The sequence below is a fragment of the Sus scrofa genome, chromosome 6, assembly GCF_000003025.6.
Source record: "Sus scrofa isolate TJ Tabasco breed Duroc chromosome 6, Sscrofa11.1, whole genome shotgun sequence".
NCBI classification, from domain to species: domain Eukaryota; kingdom Metazoa; phylum Chordata; class Mammalia; order Artiodactyla; family Suidae; genus Sus; species Sus scrofa.
The window spans coordinates 104,173,580-104,192,651 of NC_010448.4; the positions used below are offsets into that span (position 1 = coordinate 104,173,580).

General features: G+C 38.2%; 1 protein-coding gene across 3 annotated transcripts in view; it reads left to right on the forward strand.

Annotated features, from left to right (window-relative positions):
- Positions 1-19,072, forward strand: part of METTL4 (methyltransferase like 4) — a 328,604-nt gene that overhangs the window by 117,767 nt on the left and 191,765 nt on the right. The window contains exon 9 of one of the 3 annotated variants that reach the window (XM_021096144.1): positions 1,935-3,310. The exons of the other annotated variants lie outside the window; for them this stretch is intronic. Coding sequence (XP_020951803.1) covers positions 1,935-1,951 — 17 coding nt within the window. The 3' untranslated portion in view covers positions 1,952-3,310. Of the gene's footprint in view, positions 1-1,934; positions 3,311-19,072 lie in introns of those variants that run through there. 3 annotated transcript variants of the gene reach the window in all.

Here is a 19,072-nt window from a genome sequence, read left to right on the forward strand (position 1 = left end):
GTTTTACAGAATATTCCATAAAATATTACTTTCTAATTTTATTCATCACTGAAGGAAAATAAGAAAGAAATAATAAGTATTAGTTCAAAAGAATAAATTAAGATTTGGAGAGATATTCCAAATGTAGATGAGTCTAAATTTAAACACAATTATTTTTAAGCCTTGGGTTCATCTCATTATCTCTAACAAGAAGGAATACAGTGCTGGGTGCTACCCTGAAGTAAATTTGAGTTAAGAACACAAGAGTTGTCATCCTGGTTCAGGCCTGGGTCACACGACCTGGAACACTACCTCAGAGGGTGGCGCAGAGGGGCAGGTTGGAAACCCGCTGAATGACAACTCTGACATCTGCCTGGATGTTAGGTGGTACCATTCCTATTGGTGAGCTATGATAAATGTGCTATTCATAAATTTGTTCTAAGCTGCTTCTGAATCTAGATATATTTTCCTTTTTTTTTTTTCTTCTCTTTTTTAGGGCCATACGTGCAGCATATGGAGGCTCCCAGGCTAGGGGTCAAATCAGAGCTACAGCTGCCAGCCTACCCCACAGCCACAGCAACATGGGATCCGAGCCATATCTGCAACCTACACTACAGCTCACGGCAACACCAGATCCCCAACCCACTTAGCTAGGCCAGGGATCGAACCCACATCCGCATGGATACTACTCTGATTTGTTTCCGCTCTACCACCATGGGAACTCCTGAATCTAGTTATATTTTCCATCTATACCAGATTTTGGGAGAGAGTTAACTCTGTGAGATGTTCCCTAGGACAAATTTCCCCAAATTTAGTAAGTTACAGGGATTCACAAGAACAGTGGCTCTCCAGGGGGATCTGGTACACTCATCTGTCCTTTTACTCTATAAAATGGGTTCTGTGGTGAAATACACCTGGAAAACCCTTCATAATAAGCCCTTTTCTAGGAGAGTCATGGTGCACATTAGCACACTGAAGATCCTGAAGATCCTGGAAGGAAAGGAAATGTGATCACAAAACTCCTTCTTGTGCAACACCCTGTGGAGCTAGTGCCTCATGGTGAAAACTGTCCTCAAAGCTTAGGAACAAACTGTTGGAGCTCTTTATGTTTTTATACTGAGGGAAAGTCATCAGGTGGTGGCAAGCAGATCATTTTCCTCTCTCCTCATCCATTCCTTTTTTTTTTTTTCCTTGTCCATTTCTAATGCAGATTGTTGATGAGAGTGATGAGACAGTGGGCCACCTGTCTGGTAGTCTGAATCCAATATTAGGGTGGCCAAACAACAAGGACAGCCAACTCATGGAAAGAACATGAGCTTTGGAATGATAAGTCATGGGTTGGAGTCCCTGCTCGGTTATCACTTGCAGCTGTATAATCTTGGGAGCACCGTTGGTTCTCTGAGTTTCCCCATATATGACATGGGGACAATAATAATAGCTTCTCATTACTAGAATTACTTTGTGAGTTGTACTTGCTAATGTGCATGCAAACTTGGCATAGTGTATTGGTTATTTTTATATATTTAAAGTATTTAAGAAATTCTAAATAAGAATGAAACCTGGTGTTCTAATTAGTGAATTGAATCATTAAACATACAGTAGGTGACTCTATAGGTTTAAGGCTGAAAAATCATCTCTTGTGTATAAATGTGTAAAAGGAAGAGAAATCCAGCCCTTGCTCTACCAAAAAGATAAAAAAACAAAACCAAACCCATAGAGGTTAATAACTGTACTCTTTCACTGCCTTGGGTGTAAATATCAGCCCAATAGGTGGGGAATGCAGCTGGCCCAATTTAGTGCTCAGCACCCGTTTTTATCTTTGCTCTGTTGGAACTCAACATGCAAAGAGTAGCTTCTGAAAAACTGCTTTTAATACCTTGCTAAGATAATATTCTCAAGAGTTTAGTTTAAATCCACAAATAAGTAACATCCTTCATCATTTTCTTTCATAACAGAAAGGATTCCAATCTAGCTTTTGTTAAAATGTCTTCCTACTGTCTTTAAAAGAAGAAGAAGAAGAAGAAAAAAAAAGCCTACACACAGAACTCAGCTTTCCCCCCTACAAATCCAAAAAGTAGACACAGTCATACTGCCGTACCTAATACTCAAGAGCCAGAAGCAGTTGAAGAAATACATTAGCTTCCTGATACAGGTAACTTAAAATATTCTTTTGTTTTGAATGCAAATGGACATGCAATTAAGGATGAGTTCATAGGCAACACTTTTCAGCAGTGGTTTTGCCATTTCAAAAACAAAAGTGATTTCAATCCATACACACCTAAAACACCCATATGTGTCATTGGCTACTGCTCAGAGCTAAGGGGTATGACAACATCACAGAAGTGATGGATGAAACATCTCTTGCAGGTTGAGTACCTCCTATTAGAGAACATACTCAGGGCACAGCTCTGTGCTTCCAGGCAAAAAATGTTGCCCCTGCATTGTGGACATTGAATTTGCATTGGGTTTGGAGAGGAAAATCTAGGCTAGAACCTTAAGTATTATGAATGACCACTACAGGGAAAAGTATTAAGGATGGAAAGAAAGGCAGCCTTATTTTGCTTTATTTTTCCTAATGGCAGCGTTGGTGATGTCGATGTTGGTAGCATGTATGTGAAAGAAATAAAATATGTGTTTTGGACTTTAAATCATGCCAAGTCTGTTAAAGATTGAAGGATATGTATAGTACAACAAGTGCCAATAACTCAAATGCACTTGGAGCAGCAGGCAAACTAGATGATGAAGAGGGAAGGATGAAGGCTATTAAATAGCTGGTGAAGGCTGCGATGTAATGCAGACATACCTCCTAAAGGCATTCAAAGTACATTTCTTTTTTGAAAACACCGTGTAGCCAAACCTAAACAGCTATATGGGCTCAAATTCACTTCCTGGGTTGATGGTCAGTTTTCAATCTCTGGACAAAAGTTTGAAGAGTAGGGGCTCTGAAGTCAAATGGTCCAGGTTCAATTTCTCTTAACCAGGTTTGCTGATAATTTTGGCAAGTTATTTAACATATGAAAGCCTCATTTTCCATATGTCTAAAATATGAATAATAATAGTACTTACCTCATGTGATTATTGTGAAGATATCATGGTAATGTATATACCTATGTACTTAGACTGACCAGCAGTAGTAAGCACTTCATAAATCTGTGTTTACACACACACACACACACACACACACACACACACACACACACACAAAGCTATGTATGCAAACGACTCTTTCCTCCTTCAAATATTCATCTGGGAAAGCTATGCACTTTTTAATGATGTTTTTTGGCACATTGTTTTGAGTGTAATTGATGGCTGCAAATATGTTCTTTCAGAGAGTGGGAGGGGATTTGGGTTTTGGGAAATATCATAAGTCCTTTGAAGTGAAGTCTGACAAATAAGATAAATAATCAAATTGGGCAATACAACTTTTGAGCAAAAGTAAGCTAATAAAAGGGAGCATGAATTTAGGCACATAAGGATATGTAGAACAGAGATAGCAATTCAGAGAGAGTGGGTTGTAATTGTTTCGTTGGGTTTTTAGCTCCATGGTATTCTTTTCTGGCACATCGTTTCAACATTTAAATGTGGGAGAACCCTAGGGTTCAGTAATTGAGCCTCTCTTCCATCTATCCTCACTCTCCCTAGGTGATCTGATCTAGTCTCATGGCTTTAAATACTTCCTATTTGATTAACTCCTAAATTTTTATCTTCAGCTAGGCTCTGTCCTCTGGATCCTAAACTTATGTATCCAACCAACTCAGTTGACTTCTCCATGTAGATGTTACATGATCTCCTTAAACTTATGTCAGGAGTGGAGCTCCTGATATTCATGACATGTTTTCCAAACCAGTATCTCTGCTAATGGCAACTGTGTGCTGCAGTTGTCAGTGTGAAAGCTTGTGTTGTGCTTGACACCTCCTTTTTCTCATACTGTACATCTGGTTCATCAGCAAATTCTGTCTACTCTGCCATCCCCAGTTACACCACCTTGGCTCCAACTACCATCATCTCTCCTCTGGTCTATTACAATGATCCTTCCTGCTGCTATTATTCTTCTCTTCCTAAGCAGAGCACCACAGTGATCCTGTTAAGATGAAAATATGGTCATGCTCTTTCTCCACGGCTTCCCATCTGACTCCATTGCTGTCCTTACCACGACCTACAAAGCTCTCCATAAATTGGTCCCCTGTTAAACCTCTCAGATTTCAGTGACTCCCTCATCATTTATTTAAACCCACCACACTGCCCTCCTTGCTATTCCTTGCACACAGCAGGGTCCACTACTTCCAAACCTTCACTCCAACTCGTCCCTTTGTCGTAATGCTTGCCTGGTATATGTTTGCTTGACTACTTTTCTCACTTCCTTCATGTCTTTACTTAAAGACTTTACTTTCACCTTTCCTGGCTACCTCATGTAGAAATTTTATTTCCTCTTCTCATACTTTACTTACTTATTTTCTCTTAACAATTGCTTTTCTATCTCTTACTATAGAAGGTAAATTCCATGAAGGCAGTGACTTTTTAATGTTCTATTTACTGTTGTATCTTCAGTACGCCTGGTCCAAAATAAGGACTCAGTGAATTTTTGTTGAATAAATGAATTCATTGCTCTTTCTGTTACCTATTTCAAAATGATTCAGGAATCATGGAAGAGATAGGCAATGAGGTGGAGAAAGCAGTGGATCCAGGCATTTGGATTCAACTTCCTTTGTCCCTAAGTAGCCATGTAGTTGTGGATGTGTTGCTTTACATCCATAAGGCTTTATATCCTCATATGCATAATGAGGCAGTTAAATGAAATAGACAGATGATTGCTTCAATCTCTTCCACTTCTGGAAAGATGTGACTCTGATCTAACTAAGAAGATGCTTATAACAAAGATCTATGCTCTGTTTTGGACCAACTTTGCACTTTCTTTTTATTCTTTCTTCCCTTCCTTCCTTCCTTCCTTCCTCCTTCCTTCTTCCTTCCTTTCCTTCCTTCCTTCCTTCCTTCCTTCCTTCCTTCCTTCCTTTTTTCCTTTCATCTTTTTAGGGCCACATCTGCAGCATTTGGAGGTTCCCAGGCTAGGGGTTTAATCAGAGCTGCAGCTGCCGGCCTGTGCCACAGCCACAGCAACTTGGGATCTGAGCCGTGTCTGAGACTTACACCTCAGTTCATGGCAATGCCAGATCCTTAACCCACTGAGCAAGGCCAGGGATCAAACCTGAGTCCTCACGGATACTAGTCAGATTCATTTCCACTGAGCCACAATAGGAGCTCCAACTTAGGACTTTATGTGATTTGAATTAAGCCCATTCTGTGTAGGTTTGGCTTTTGGTAAGATGGGGCTTAGAGACTGAGGCAGACTGTACAGGGTTCCAAGACTGAGTATGGAGAACTACAGGGTTGAACCGTGTTCATTTTCCTGGAAAAGCTGAATTTCTTAGTTATATTTTTAAAATACAATACTTTTTAACTTCAAGATCAGATATGTCACACTGAGGAGAAAGTTGGGAAAACAGTGTAGTAACTATAGTATATGCAGTTTCATCTTTTGAGTTCTTGCTCTTGGAGATGGAATGTTTAAGATAGGAAGTGTCAAGGGCATTGCGTTGTAGGTCTGTTGATGGCTGGAGTCACAATACCATAGAGACGCTTCCTGGCAAGGGAACAGATGAAATCTTCCTTTGGTCCCAGAACCCCAGAAAGAATGCAACTGTTAGGGTGGAGACTTTAGCACATGAAGTTTGTGTTAGTGCTGCTTAGTCCAAGAGGCAAATAAGAGCTATCCCAAGAGAAAAGGAGTAAGGTAGGGTGCAAGCATTTTGCAAGGCATATTGGTATGAAACAGTATAAATCAACAAGTAAAGAAGAACTTTGAATATATTCATATACCAAGACTGATTATACTGAACAGAAGTAGCATCAGTGAAAGGGAAGCATAGCATGGAGATACTCAGCAGATCTGGGCTACCCAGAGAAAAACCAACGGTCCCAGCTGAACCATCTGATGCTGGACTCTTAGTCATATTAGCTACGTGTGCTTGCTGGTATTTTCAGAGGACCTGAAAGTCAATTTCAGAACCTTATTGCTTACTATTTATATTTGTGGCGTTTTTTTTTCTCTTTGAGTGTGGGTTGAGTCATTCCCAATGAGTACTTTTGGCCTACTCATGTTCCTCAGCTAAAAGAACCCCTCTAGGGATTGCTATATTTAGGTACCTGGATTGAGTGGACCCTGAATGTTACTGATAATTGTGGAGATTGAAACATTCAATGAATGCTGTATTGGTAGGTCTGATTTTTGTTTCAATAGCAATTTATAACTCACCATTCTCTGAGAGATGCTCCTTGCTGTACATTGCTTCTGGAATTATATGCTCTCAGAATTATAAGCTTAGATTTCATTGTAATCTTTGCCACATAACTCACACACAAAACTATTTGTGAACATCCTAATAAACATTTAACATTCTTATAAAGGTGGTTTTCCAGAAGCTATTAGATACAGATTAATCTGCCTCTGCAGCACACACACAGGAAAGAAAATGAACTCTTTGGGACAAGGGAGCACAGTAAAACACAAACTCATGTGCTGGAGGGTATATCTGCAGATCTTCTTTCCTCTTTATTAAGACCTAACTAAAACTGTCACCGAGGTAGCTCTTCTACCCAGGTGACTCACTGCTCAGTGGGTTACAAATCTGACTGTGTTGCTCATCAGTTTAAAACCTTCAGTGACTCCTCATCACCTAGGGGATATCGCTCAAAGTCCATTGTGGACTCTGCAGAAGTTCCTCTTCTCTGCTCCCTGCCTCACATTTTATGCTTCAGTGGCAGCACACTGCTTCTGGTTCCTTGTATACATCACACTGCTTATTGCCTTTTCCCCTTGATCTGTGCTCTTCCCTCTAGAATATCTTCATCTCATTTTCTTCTGACTCTTCATACTCAGGATTATTTCAACTGTCTCTTCTTTAGCAAGCCTTTTAAGATAATGTCTCTCTCCTGTTATATTCCACCTCCATCAGCCTTCTGTGCTCAGCTGGTTGGGTGAGGTGCTGCTCTGAGTTCCCACTGACTTCAATGCAGATGACTGCGAAATACATTTTATTTGTTTACTTGTCTGTCTCCTTCAGTAGACTCCATGTTCCTTGAAGACAGAGGCTCTGTTTTTTGTGAATCTTTAGGTTTCCCACTGTCTACTCCATGCCATATATATATATATATATATATATATATATATATAAAATATATATATATTAGCTGAAATAAATATTAACTACTTATTTAATTACAATGATATTATCACTCAAAAGATAGCAAACAATCTTGAGAAGCCAAACAGACCTTGTTATGACAGTACACATATTAAAGTCCAATTTTTAAGTCTAGCAAGAATGATAACTTAGATCTGGTTTTATTTCCACTTAGATGCATTTACCACCAAATTGGTAAACAAGCAGTGCAAAGAAAGCAAAAAATAAGGAGTCAGGTGATTGAATGGTTCTCATATACTTCCTCAGGTTCTTAATACCACCTCAGATTCTGAATACCTCAGTAATCTCCTCAGTTCTTCAAGGAATTGTGCTCAAAGTTCACTTGTCAGGTTGGAGAGCTAGAAGCTAATGGGCTCCTTGCCTTTGATAGCGGGAGACTGAGGAAGAGGGCACATCAGCACACAGGGGTCTAACTACGGCCACAAATAGCAGTTCTTTCTTTGTCACAGACATACACTTTTGGGTTTTATTTATCAGTCATCAGGGCAAAAGCTGGCCTGGCCAAGGCCTAGTCATCAACATATCTTTTCACATGCTGGCAGAAAGTAGCCTCAATGTGTCATCAAATTCCAAACCAAATGATATCTGAAAAGTAGTAATTATGTCCAAAATCCTTTGTGGCTGTGGGTCTGCCACAAACCACACAGATAGTTTACTAAGATTTTCCATAGCATTATTCATGATACTTACTATGTGTATAAAATCTGCTAGGATCATGTTCAAGTTACACCTCCTAGATCCCAGCAACTAAGAGGACATTATAAAAGAAAATAAAAATCTCAAGAAAATAGTGAAAGTTCAGGTTGAGGTTACCAGAAGATTTGTTTGGATGGTTTGTTAATAAAAGCTATAGAGGAGTTCCCATTGTGGCTCATCAGGTTAAGAACCCAACTAGTATCCATGAGGATGTGGCTTTGATACCTGGCTTTACTCAGTGGGTTAAGGATCTGGCATTGCTATAGGCCAGCAGCTGCAGCTCTGATTTGACCCCTGGCGTGGGAACTTCCATGTGCTGCAGGTGTAGCCCTAAAAAGAAAAAAAAAAAAAAGCTGTAGAAATATGAGAAAGGGTTGATAGATGGAATTTTCCACATGCTGCAAGAGGGAACATTTTTCATCTTAGGAAATGGTATTGTGCTTTTTTTTTTTTTCCCCAAAAGGTGTGTGTGTGTGTGTGTGTGTGTGCACGCACACATGAACCCATGTTTGGGAAGGAAAAATGGTGACTTCTGATTAAAAATCTATCCTTTTTGAGTATGTAAATTATCCTTTCTTAGGCTATTTAAAATACACTGGAGTGCATATTCTAAGTGATGCAGAGTGATTCATGCTTTCTCAGTGGACTAATAGAGGCTTTTCCTGTTTTCAGGCACTTAGTTCTGGTAGCCACTCAGTAGATCATTTGTAATTCTATTTTGGACTTCAGAAGATTAGCAAGGTTGGACAAAGTTAGTGGCAAAATTAGGCTATAGATTTAATGTATATTTGAAAATCTGTGTCGTGGTGTGTTAGAATTTCGAATTTTCCCATCTGCCATCCTACCAGTTTTTTTTGTTTTGTTTTGTTTTTTCCTGTTCCTTTTCAAGGAGTACCCTCTGCTTTACTGGCCTCTTATTTCCTTCCCCCACCATTGTTCTGAGAACTTTCTTTTTTTTCTTTTGCCTTTGCTAGGGCTGTTCCTGCAGCATATGGAGGTTCCCAGGCTAGGGGTCCAATCGGAGCTGTAGCCACTGGCCTACACCAGAGCCACAGCAACTCAGGATCCAAGCCACGTCTGTGACCTACACCACAGCTCACGGCAATGCCAGATCCTTAACCCACTGAGCAAGGCCAGGGACCGAACCCATAACCTCATGTTTCCTAGTCTGATTCGTTAACCACTGTGCCACGATGGGAACTCCTCTGAGAACTTTCTATGCTCATTTCTGCCTGTATTCCTTTGCTTCCACTCTTTCCCTATAACTGGACTATTCTTTTCTGCCTTACATATTTAAGGTCTGGGAATTCCATAGGTTGCAGCTCATTTACTACCTCTATCAATCTTCAAGTTCTTAAATATATTCATTTCTCTCTTTTTGAACTATTTTAAAAAATGTTATGTTATTTACTTTAGTTCTCATTATTAAATATTTCAGGTGTATATATTGGCCTTAAAAAATCTCCATAGTAACTTTCATCGTTGAGATTCTCATTCTGGATTGTCTCCTTAACCAAATAGCAAGCCTTATAAAGGGAGCTTAAACTGCTTTAAATGTCTAGAACAGTACAAAGCACATGGATACCTAATAAGTATAGTATAAATTGCTGAAAAGAAATGAAATGGAGATTTAAAAAATTTAATGGCATCTGTTTTCATGAAGAAGACATAGATAGGTGTGCAGAATGAAACAATTTATGCTTGGTTAATAAAATTGACATTGATTATCTAAATGTTTTGCTGATACATTTACACTTTAATACCCACAGAATGCGAAAATGACTGACTACATAGATTCACAAATTGAATTGTCACCAGCAGCCTGTATGGAGGCTGAATTCTAAAAGCTACAGTTTATATGAAATCATAGCACCATAAAACCAAATATCTTAGGCCAGCTATCACACCTATATTTGACCTTGCTTATCTTCTCTCCTGAGGGAATTTATCTGGGAAAGGATTAAAAAAGTCACAAGTACACAAGGGCAAGACACAATAAAGAGAGAGCATCACTTGCCATAGAAGATGAAACAGGTCAGCTATTATTTTCTGCCATTGGAAACTGACTCTGCATATTTGATGGTAGCGGTATTTGGGCTTATTTGTTCCTCCTCTGAACCACATCCTTTGTTAAACCCACTGCCCCTAGAGGAGCTGAGATTTCTTGTTAGAAAAAAAATAGCCAACACATTGGTGTAGGTTTAAGACTTAGATTGGACAGTGTGGACCATTCCAGGAAACAGCATGCTAAATTTTAAGTATATATAACATGCATATAATCTTTCCATGAAAAATCCAATTCCATCTAGTCACTTTTCTAGCCACGGACAGATTTATTTTCCTCAGTGGCTCTTTGTCTGAGTTTTTCTAACATTTTTACCTGACTTTATTGCATCCTATTTGTATCTGATCCATCATATATGCCTCTCCAGAGTCTCTTGGCCTCTATGCTTTCACTGTAGCAGGCCAGTGCTGTGCATGCCCACCTGCAGCATGCCTGCTGCTGGCTTCCCAGGGGCTGCCTGGGGCTTGATGGTGCAAACTAACTGGCAGGGAAATCAACTCTCCGCTGCATCTGTGTCAACCAATGGGATATAGGCAGAAGGAAACCAGTAGAAAAATGTCTTCTCCTTCTGGACCACAGGCTTCTTACTCTAAGCAGTGTCTCTGTGTAGACCTCTGAGAAGCTGAGCAAATGCATTAACAGTGGCCAGCTGTGTCTTTTCAGGGTTTACTGGGAAGCGGTTGCCAGCCTGGTAATGCATCCCTTTTCTTTCATTCCTATCTTCCCAGCTTTCCTTATGGTTTTCCTTACTCTTGCTTGCTGGGAACTGGATCCTGCAAATAAACCTTCAGAGCTTTATCTTGCCTTAGGTGCTTTTTCAAGGGAACCTTCACAAAGATAACACAGCAATGATTTGTTTATATGCTTGTCATTTCTGGGAGATTATCAACAACTTGATAGCAGGAACCATGTCATATTTTTTGTTATATCCTCTCCCCCCCAGTATATGATATAAAGTAGCCAAAGGTCCATGTTCATATAATAGACTTCTACAGGAAAATATAAAGAATCATAGAATAAAAATGTTCTTTGTAAAATGGATACCTTCAAATATTATTATTGAACAAATCATTAATCTTATTGGCTAACATTTAAAAAATCATGTTATATATGAAATATAAGGTGCTATTTGAATCATGGAGAAAGTAAATAAAAGAAAGGTTTACTAAGCAGATAATTTACAGCCCTGGTGGTATTTCTGCCATTTCATTATTGCCACTGACAAGCTAATTCTAACTAAAAGTGAACCCTAAAACATTCAGAATCTGTGCAATATATTTAGACATCTGAGGATTTGGCTGCCTCTGAAAGGTAAAGGATAAATAAATATCAAGTAATAAGCATCTAAGAGCTTTGACAGGAAATAAAGTGAGAAAGCCCATTACATTCATAAAAAGAGAAGCCTAAATAAAGCCAGATTGGGAGGAAAGCAAATCTCAGCACCTTCTGCGCTAAGCTCAAACAGAGAACTTTATTTTTTTATTTATTTTTTAAAAATTTTCCCACTGTACAGCAAGGGGAATCAAGTTATCCTTACATGTATACATTACAATTACATTTTTTCCCCCACCCTTTGTTCTCAAACAGAAAACTTTAAAATATTTCTCAAATTGGATAAATGATGGTGAAAGAAATCCTACAATTGTAGAGAAGAGGATAGGTGGGGGGAGAGATTGTAAACCTAGGGTAGTTTGTGATTGAGAATATATATTGATCATGAAAACCTCCTGTCTGGGGCTGTAAGACCAGGTTTGAGCATTCCAGTTTGGGCACGGCTTAATCAGTGTGTATGTTTTAGCATTTTACACCTCAATCTGAACGTTGTCTACTCTTAACTTTTATTTCCAGCTTTGTCATAAAGTATTTGTTTATGTGTATTGAAGGAGAATCCCAGGTCTAGAGAGCCAATAGTAGTATTGCACTTAAAGAAAAAAAAAATAGCACTTGAAGAATGTATATGGAAAATGCTCTGAATTTTAGAATCTCAAGTTTAAATATTTCAGGAAATCTGACTTTCTAAAAGAAAATGAAAGTAAGAGAGGTCCAGATGGGAAGTAGGAGGAAAGAAAGATACTAATTTTTATTGAGCTAGAAGCTTTGCTTGTATTGTCTCACTGGATTTTGTTAACATTCCATCTTCTGGAGTAGGTGTGATTATTCCCATTGCATAGCTGATGAACTAAGGTTCAGTTTCATTTTCAGGGCCACCCAGTCAGTGAGTAGTTGAGCTAGAATACAAACTAAGACCAACTGATGTCAGACCCCCTCACCTACTGGCTAGGTCATGCTGTCTATTTTTCACTAACCATTGACAGAATTTAAGGTTCCTAATGTTTCTTATTATATGCCCTATTCTTATCATAGGGCAGCTTGTGAATTTGCCAGCCTTTTACTCTCTATCATTGGGTCTTGGTTTTAGCATGAATTGGACTGGCTTGGAGAATTGGCCTAAAAAAGTGAGAAGTAGGACTTGGATACTGTAGTATTCAGGGTTCTCCAGAGAAACAGAGCTACATGAACCACCACAGATACTGTAGTCTCTGCCATCACTGGGTGTTGGTTAGTAAACCATTGACATCTTCGGTGGACCCTGAGTTTACTAATAAAGATAAGGGTGATACTTGAGTCATGCTTTCAAATTCTGGCTCTTGTATTTCCTTTAGTTCAGGTTTGGTAGGAATATTCATATGATTTTTATTTTGCTACAGTATAATGTAAAGAACCATTGACCCATAACTCAATGAAAAAGCCACAGAGATACTCCACCTGGAAATCTATTCAATTATTCTGCTTCCTCAATGCTTATTTATTTAATTTTTTGTCTTCTTGCCATTTCTTTGGCCGCTCCTGCGGCATATGGACGTTCCCAGGCTAGGGGTTGAATCGGAGCTGTAGCCACCGGCCTACGCCAGAGCCACCGCAACTTGGGATCCAAGCCGAGTCTGCAACCTACACCACAGTTCACGGCAACGCCGGATCATTAACCCACTGAGCAAGGGCAGGGATCGAACCCGAAACCTCATGGTTCCTAGTCGGATTTGTTAACCACTGCACCACAACAGGAACTCCTCTCAATGCTTATTTTGTAAACGTATTATTTTCAAAATATTCTCTACAGATGGAATGTCCAGTGACCACTGATAAGCCAAGTGCTGTGTTTTCTAGGATAGGAGATGTCACGTATATGGGAAATGGTCTATATTTTGTAAAATCTCACAAGCAAACTAATACTGAGGTGCTATTGTGTGTGTGTAAACGTCTTGACATTGGGATGAAAATCAAGGTATTTTTTCCCTTTTAACATACGTTTTTTACTCTTTTCATTTCTTTCTGTAGAAACTGCAAATATTATAATGCAGAAATTTCACTTCTTCAGTTTCCTGAGCACATAGGTCACATTGCTTTTTTACTGGAATCTCTACCTGGCTCAGTAACCAAGGCAACAAATCCCTGGTTAATGATTCACTAGAAATTCACTGTGGAGGTGGCTTATTAGTTTTTTTCCCCAAGAGCTGGGATAAAAAGCTTCCTCGTGGTTTTTTCATCTATTTCTCCTTTCTCTCTTACTTGCCAACCTGACATCCTAAAGTAAATTTAATTAAAATCAATAGACAAAAATATCTATCACTTTAAATTACTATTTTGGGACTTAACAGTGTTTGTATATGTAAATACAAAATATTATAAGTTCAATAATATTTTATGACTCTTCTTTCAGTTTTAATTTTTGACATGTGGATAAAAACAAAAATAATTTTAAGATGGTGGCTTTAGGTTTAAACTCTATGCCAGTCCTTTGAAGAGTTGTTTGGAGAAGGCATCTTTAAGAAGGTGCTAATGTGCTTCAAGGGAAAGTCTGACAGGAGTTTGAATGGAAAAAAGTCAACTTTATGAAAAGAAGTAAATGTGGGATGAAATTGACAAGAGGCAAACAACAACAAAACTAAACTAAAATAACCCTTAGCATTGCTGAAAAATATTTCATAGTATGCAAATACACAGTTTTATTGGATAAATAAAGGCAAATACATTTTTTGGAAATTTTTTTTTCTGCTGAAATATTTAAAGGGAAGCAGGAGGGAGAAGAAAGATAGAATGACATTTGACATGTTTCTCAAGTGTTTACAAAAGAGAAAAAGGCGGTGACACTGGTGAACACAGTTATCGAGTTTGAAAGTGCTAAAAGGAATGGGCCTCTTAAAGAAGTCATCTAGGAGCAGGCGAGACATTAACCACAGACTTTTAACACATTCCCTCTTGCCATGGGGAGCTTTTAGTGCCATGTTAAAAAGGGTAAAAATAGCTAAAATCACAAGTCAAGAACTGTTAAATCAGAGAAATCTTTTAGGACTTTATTAAGAATTGGAGATAATTAACCAAAAATTAGACTTCAAAAATTTATAGAAGTTATTTATCTATGGTGTTCATATGTCAAAAAATAGATAATGGAAAAAAAATCACATGATTTTGTTATATCGAGATCTTGAGACGAGCAAATTAAAGGATGGTGGAAGTCCAAGTGCACTATTAGTATATCTGTTATTTTATGTTATACAAATTTGGAAATTGTTTCTAGAAGAACAAATGAGAATTTCATTGGATAATTCTGTAAAATGTGTCTGCCATTAGGGGACATCATGGCAGCATGATATAGATCTCTCAGAGAGTTCCAAGTCTGATAAAATCTATTGCTAAGAAAAGTAGTAAATTACCTGAAAGTCAGAAGTGGCTGTGGATTGGTTGTGTTTCACTTTGTCTGTGTTCCCATGACCACAGTTTTGCCCGGAGGCCACTCTGCCTTCCCTCTTGACCCACAAACTTTGTGTTGGAGGTGCCTCTGCCCCTGGGCTCCAGAGCTGGAGCCTTTACCCAAACTAAGCCAGTTAGTACCACCAGCCTGGCCAATCTCAACCAAGAAGACTCAATCCAGACTTCCGTTTGAGCTTTTGTTCAACTCTCCTGGCTCTGGATTGAGTGTGATGGTTACAGGAGCCTAAAGATGCAGAAAACACCACAAGGACTCCCGAGAAGGGAGTCACTGTAGGGGAAGCAAAGAAAACTGGAGTTATCATTTGAATCCTGAAGAAAGCCATCTCTGAAGTCGCTCTTTAATGTGAACCTTTCATTTAAATGAACAGTAAATACATTTTTGTTTAAGCCAGTTTGAGATTTTTTTTCCCTGCTCTCAACAGAAGCAGAATCTTTAAGCTACCTGTAGGTGCAGAACTTCCAGAGTAGAACGAGTAGGGGCTGTGTAATTCTCTAGTAAAGGCAATGTTGCTCGTGCAGGGGATCTTTTTGGTTAATGACTGGAATATTAGAAAAGATTTTATTTTTTTTCCCCAAAACATTTTTCTTCTATTGTACAGCATGGTGACCCAGGTACACATACATGTATATGTTCTTTTTTCTCACATTATCATTCTCCATCATAAGTGACTAGACATAGTTCCCAGTACTACACAGCAGGATCTCATTGCTAATCCATTCCAAAGGCAGTAGTCTGCATCTATTAACCCCAAGCTCCCCATCTATCACACTCCCTCCCCCTCCCCCTTGGCAAAGACAGGTACTATTCTTTCAAGAAACTCTTTTCATAGTTAAGGGAAAAGAACAGTAGCAAAATACCAAAGAGCTGTTAGGCACTCTGCTCTGCCCTTCTGATTTAGTAAATGCACAAAATACACAGGAGGGAGGAGATAATGATTAATTATGAGAAGGCTTTCAGAAGGAGATGGGCAATATGGCAAACAAAGAGAATAACTGGGTTAAATACCTATTATTCATGGGCCAAAATTTAAGTGCTTATTAGGGCAAATGGCTTGGAAATTTTCAAAATTTCTTATTTATTCTACTGAGATTGTCTATAGTGGTTAACATTTTAGTAGAGAGTAAATCACTTTATGTCACTTTATGGCATGTAAACAATACTGAGAAAAATATTTCAGTTTTTGGAAAATAAATTGGGAATCGGGGTACCAAAGTGAGAAAATATTTTAAGTGCCTTTGCAGCTGATGTGAACGTTTTTTGTTAATAATGTGATTTTCCTTGAAAGAATGAATGCTCTGGGTTTAACCACTTGAAGGTAGTTTTATGCTTTCTAGACCTTTTTTCTTTGTCTTGTGAGAACCTAATGCAGACCTACTGTTCAGTTATAAGAAATGTTTATTTTCCAACTACTTTGTTCTTATTTCCAAAAGTAACATTGGAATAAATAGAAGATCAGTCATAAATGATGTTTTGATAGTTTCATGCATTAGTACAGGTGGAAGACTTCTTTGTTTTAAATTTAATAGGTTAGGACACTTGAGTGACAAAAGGAAGTCAGCAAGTTAATTAGAAAGGGGTTTAGAGTCTTTTTAGGGAAATATTGAGAGTATAAAAGATTCCAGCATCATCACTGACCACTAGTGAAGAAAGAGTGAATGGATTTTTCAGGGATGATACTAAAAACTAAGTGAAACATACACTGAGAGATTACTGGGGTTAGTAGAAAAAGTATGACTACAGGGTTTGAAATGCTAAATCTGTTGTGGGAAAGGGTGAAATTCAATTTGTAAATTAAAAGGAGAGAGAAGAGGTAATGGAAAGTATAGTGAGCAGAGTAGCATTTTTGTCAAAGCTACTGATTTATTGTGTGTCTGTTTTATCCATTTCTCTTGTAAAAAAAGAACACAAGTGTCTTGGATATTTAGAGTTCTTTAGAAGAGAACAGGCAACTCTGTAAATCAAGTTTGTCTTTGAACTTGCAACTTAAGCTAAATGGAAATACGATATTGTGGTAAAGTTCACAGGGTAGGATATTGAAATCTGTTTTTTTATAGCTGTCAAAAATAGTGACATATCTTCCTGTTTCACATAAAATAATTGATTCTCAGAAAATAAACAGAAAAGAAATTGATGTCATCCTGCTGGTTTGTATTACAAAGCTTATATAAAGCAGTAGTTCTTATAGATGCAATATGTCACAGCTGAATAACAAAATTAACAGACTGTCAAATTAGCTCAGTCTCGTGGCATCAGACATCTCCAAGAACTTTGCCAGAAATTTCTTCCTTAAGTCTTCAAATGGAAACAAATAAACAAAGCCCTATAAAGTAGCTTTAACTCCCAGTCTAAGAAAATAGAAGACTGGAATAGACTAGAGGCCAGTCTGTCCTTTTTGAGGTAGAATATATGTTTCTTTTGATTATTTTTCTTACCCCATTGAACCTACATGGTTAAATACCCACTGGCTAATAAATATTTTTATAAAAATAACAAGAAAATCCCTTTATGGGTTTAGGAGTTAAATGCCTTTCAAACATATTGTGTTTTAAGATAACATGAAAATCCTGACTATGAAAGAATTTTTTAAAAATTTTGTAATGATTTTTATTTTTTCCATTATAACTGGTTTACAGTGGTCTGTCAATTTTCTACTGAACAGAAAGGTGACCCAGTCACACGTACATGTATACATTCTTTTTTTTTTTTTTTTTTTGTCTTTTCTAGGGTCACACCCGTGGCATATGGAGGTTCCCAGGCTAAGGGTCTAATCATAGCTGTGGCCACCAGCCTATGCCAGAGCCACGGAAATGTGGGATCCGAGGCATGTCTGCAACCTACACCACAGCTCACAGCAACGCCAGATCCTTAACCCACTGAACGAGGCCAGGGATTGAAATAGCAACCTCATGGTTCCTAGTTGGATTCGTTAACCACTGAGCCATGATGGGAACTCCTATACATTCTTTTTTCTCACATTATGCTCCATCATAAGTGACTAGATATAGTTCCCAGTGTCATACAGCAAGATCTCATTGCTTATCCATTCCAAAGGCAGTAGTTTGCATCTATTAACTCTGAGTTCCCTATCCATCCCACTCACCCCTCCCCCTCCTTGCCTCCCTTGGCCCATTTCCTCTCATAGCAATTTCTCTAATAAAGTCCTTGCATGTTTAAACCACGTGTTCTCATAGCACGTGGGCATCCTTAAACACTCTGCAAAGCTTTGCTGTTTGTTTTCTTAAAGGAAAGACAGAAGTGTTAATCACTGTATACAAGATTTTGTCAACCTATGTGGTCAGACTCTCCAACCCAGCCACATTAGCCTCTTCTAGTTCTCTTTAATATATCTACTTTCTTCTCAAGGTTTGGAAATACAACAGCTCAGGAAGGTTCACAGCAAAGTATGGAGGTTTGTCAATAAAATGGAAGACAAAGCCCCAAACCAAACCAAACCCCAAACAACAAAGGTGCCTTTGGTAATGAGGTTTCTTCTTCTCCTCCCTTCCTTCCCTTCCCTTCCCTTCCCTTTCTTTCCCTCTCTTCCTTTCCTTTAATTTCAAAAGGATCTGTCTAGTGAACACCCCCTCATCACTGAAATCTTTGTTCAGATGTCATTTCTGGAGAAAACTTTCCCATTCTCCTCACTGGTCAGGTTTCAGGTTTACTTGTTTTACACACTCTTAGCACCAAGACCTTTGCTTCTTAGGACATATTGGAGTTGATATTTGTATTCATTGAATGAATATTTGATTCAGTAATGTCCCCTGGACTTGATATTAAACTCTGTGAAGGCTTAAAATCTGTTTAATTTCTTTGTCTCACTTCTGTACCCCAACTTCTAGCACAGTGTCTGTCATTCAAGAAATAACTATTATAGAAATTAATTCAAACATGTAGTTCCCTCAAAAACCTAAAAATCTAAAAGGACCTCAGTTAATGTGAAACATTTTTTAATCACTAGTGTTCATCCTACATATTAAATGTTAATATTCTTCCCTAAACCTCTGCCTGTTACATTTTTGTTATTATGAAAGTATCAGGTTAATGAGCTCATATTTACATAATTGGTTCAATACATTTGAAAAATGGTCCTTTCACATGTAGATTGAAAGTGAGGGGATGGGAGAAGATATTTCATGCCAATGGACAAGATAGGAAAGCAGGAGCTGCAGTACTCATATCAGACAAAATAGACTTTAAAACAAAGGCCATAAAGAAAGACAAAGAAGGACACTATTTAATGGTAAAAGGATCCATTCAAGAAGAGGATATTACAATTGTGAATATATATGCCCCTAATAT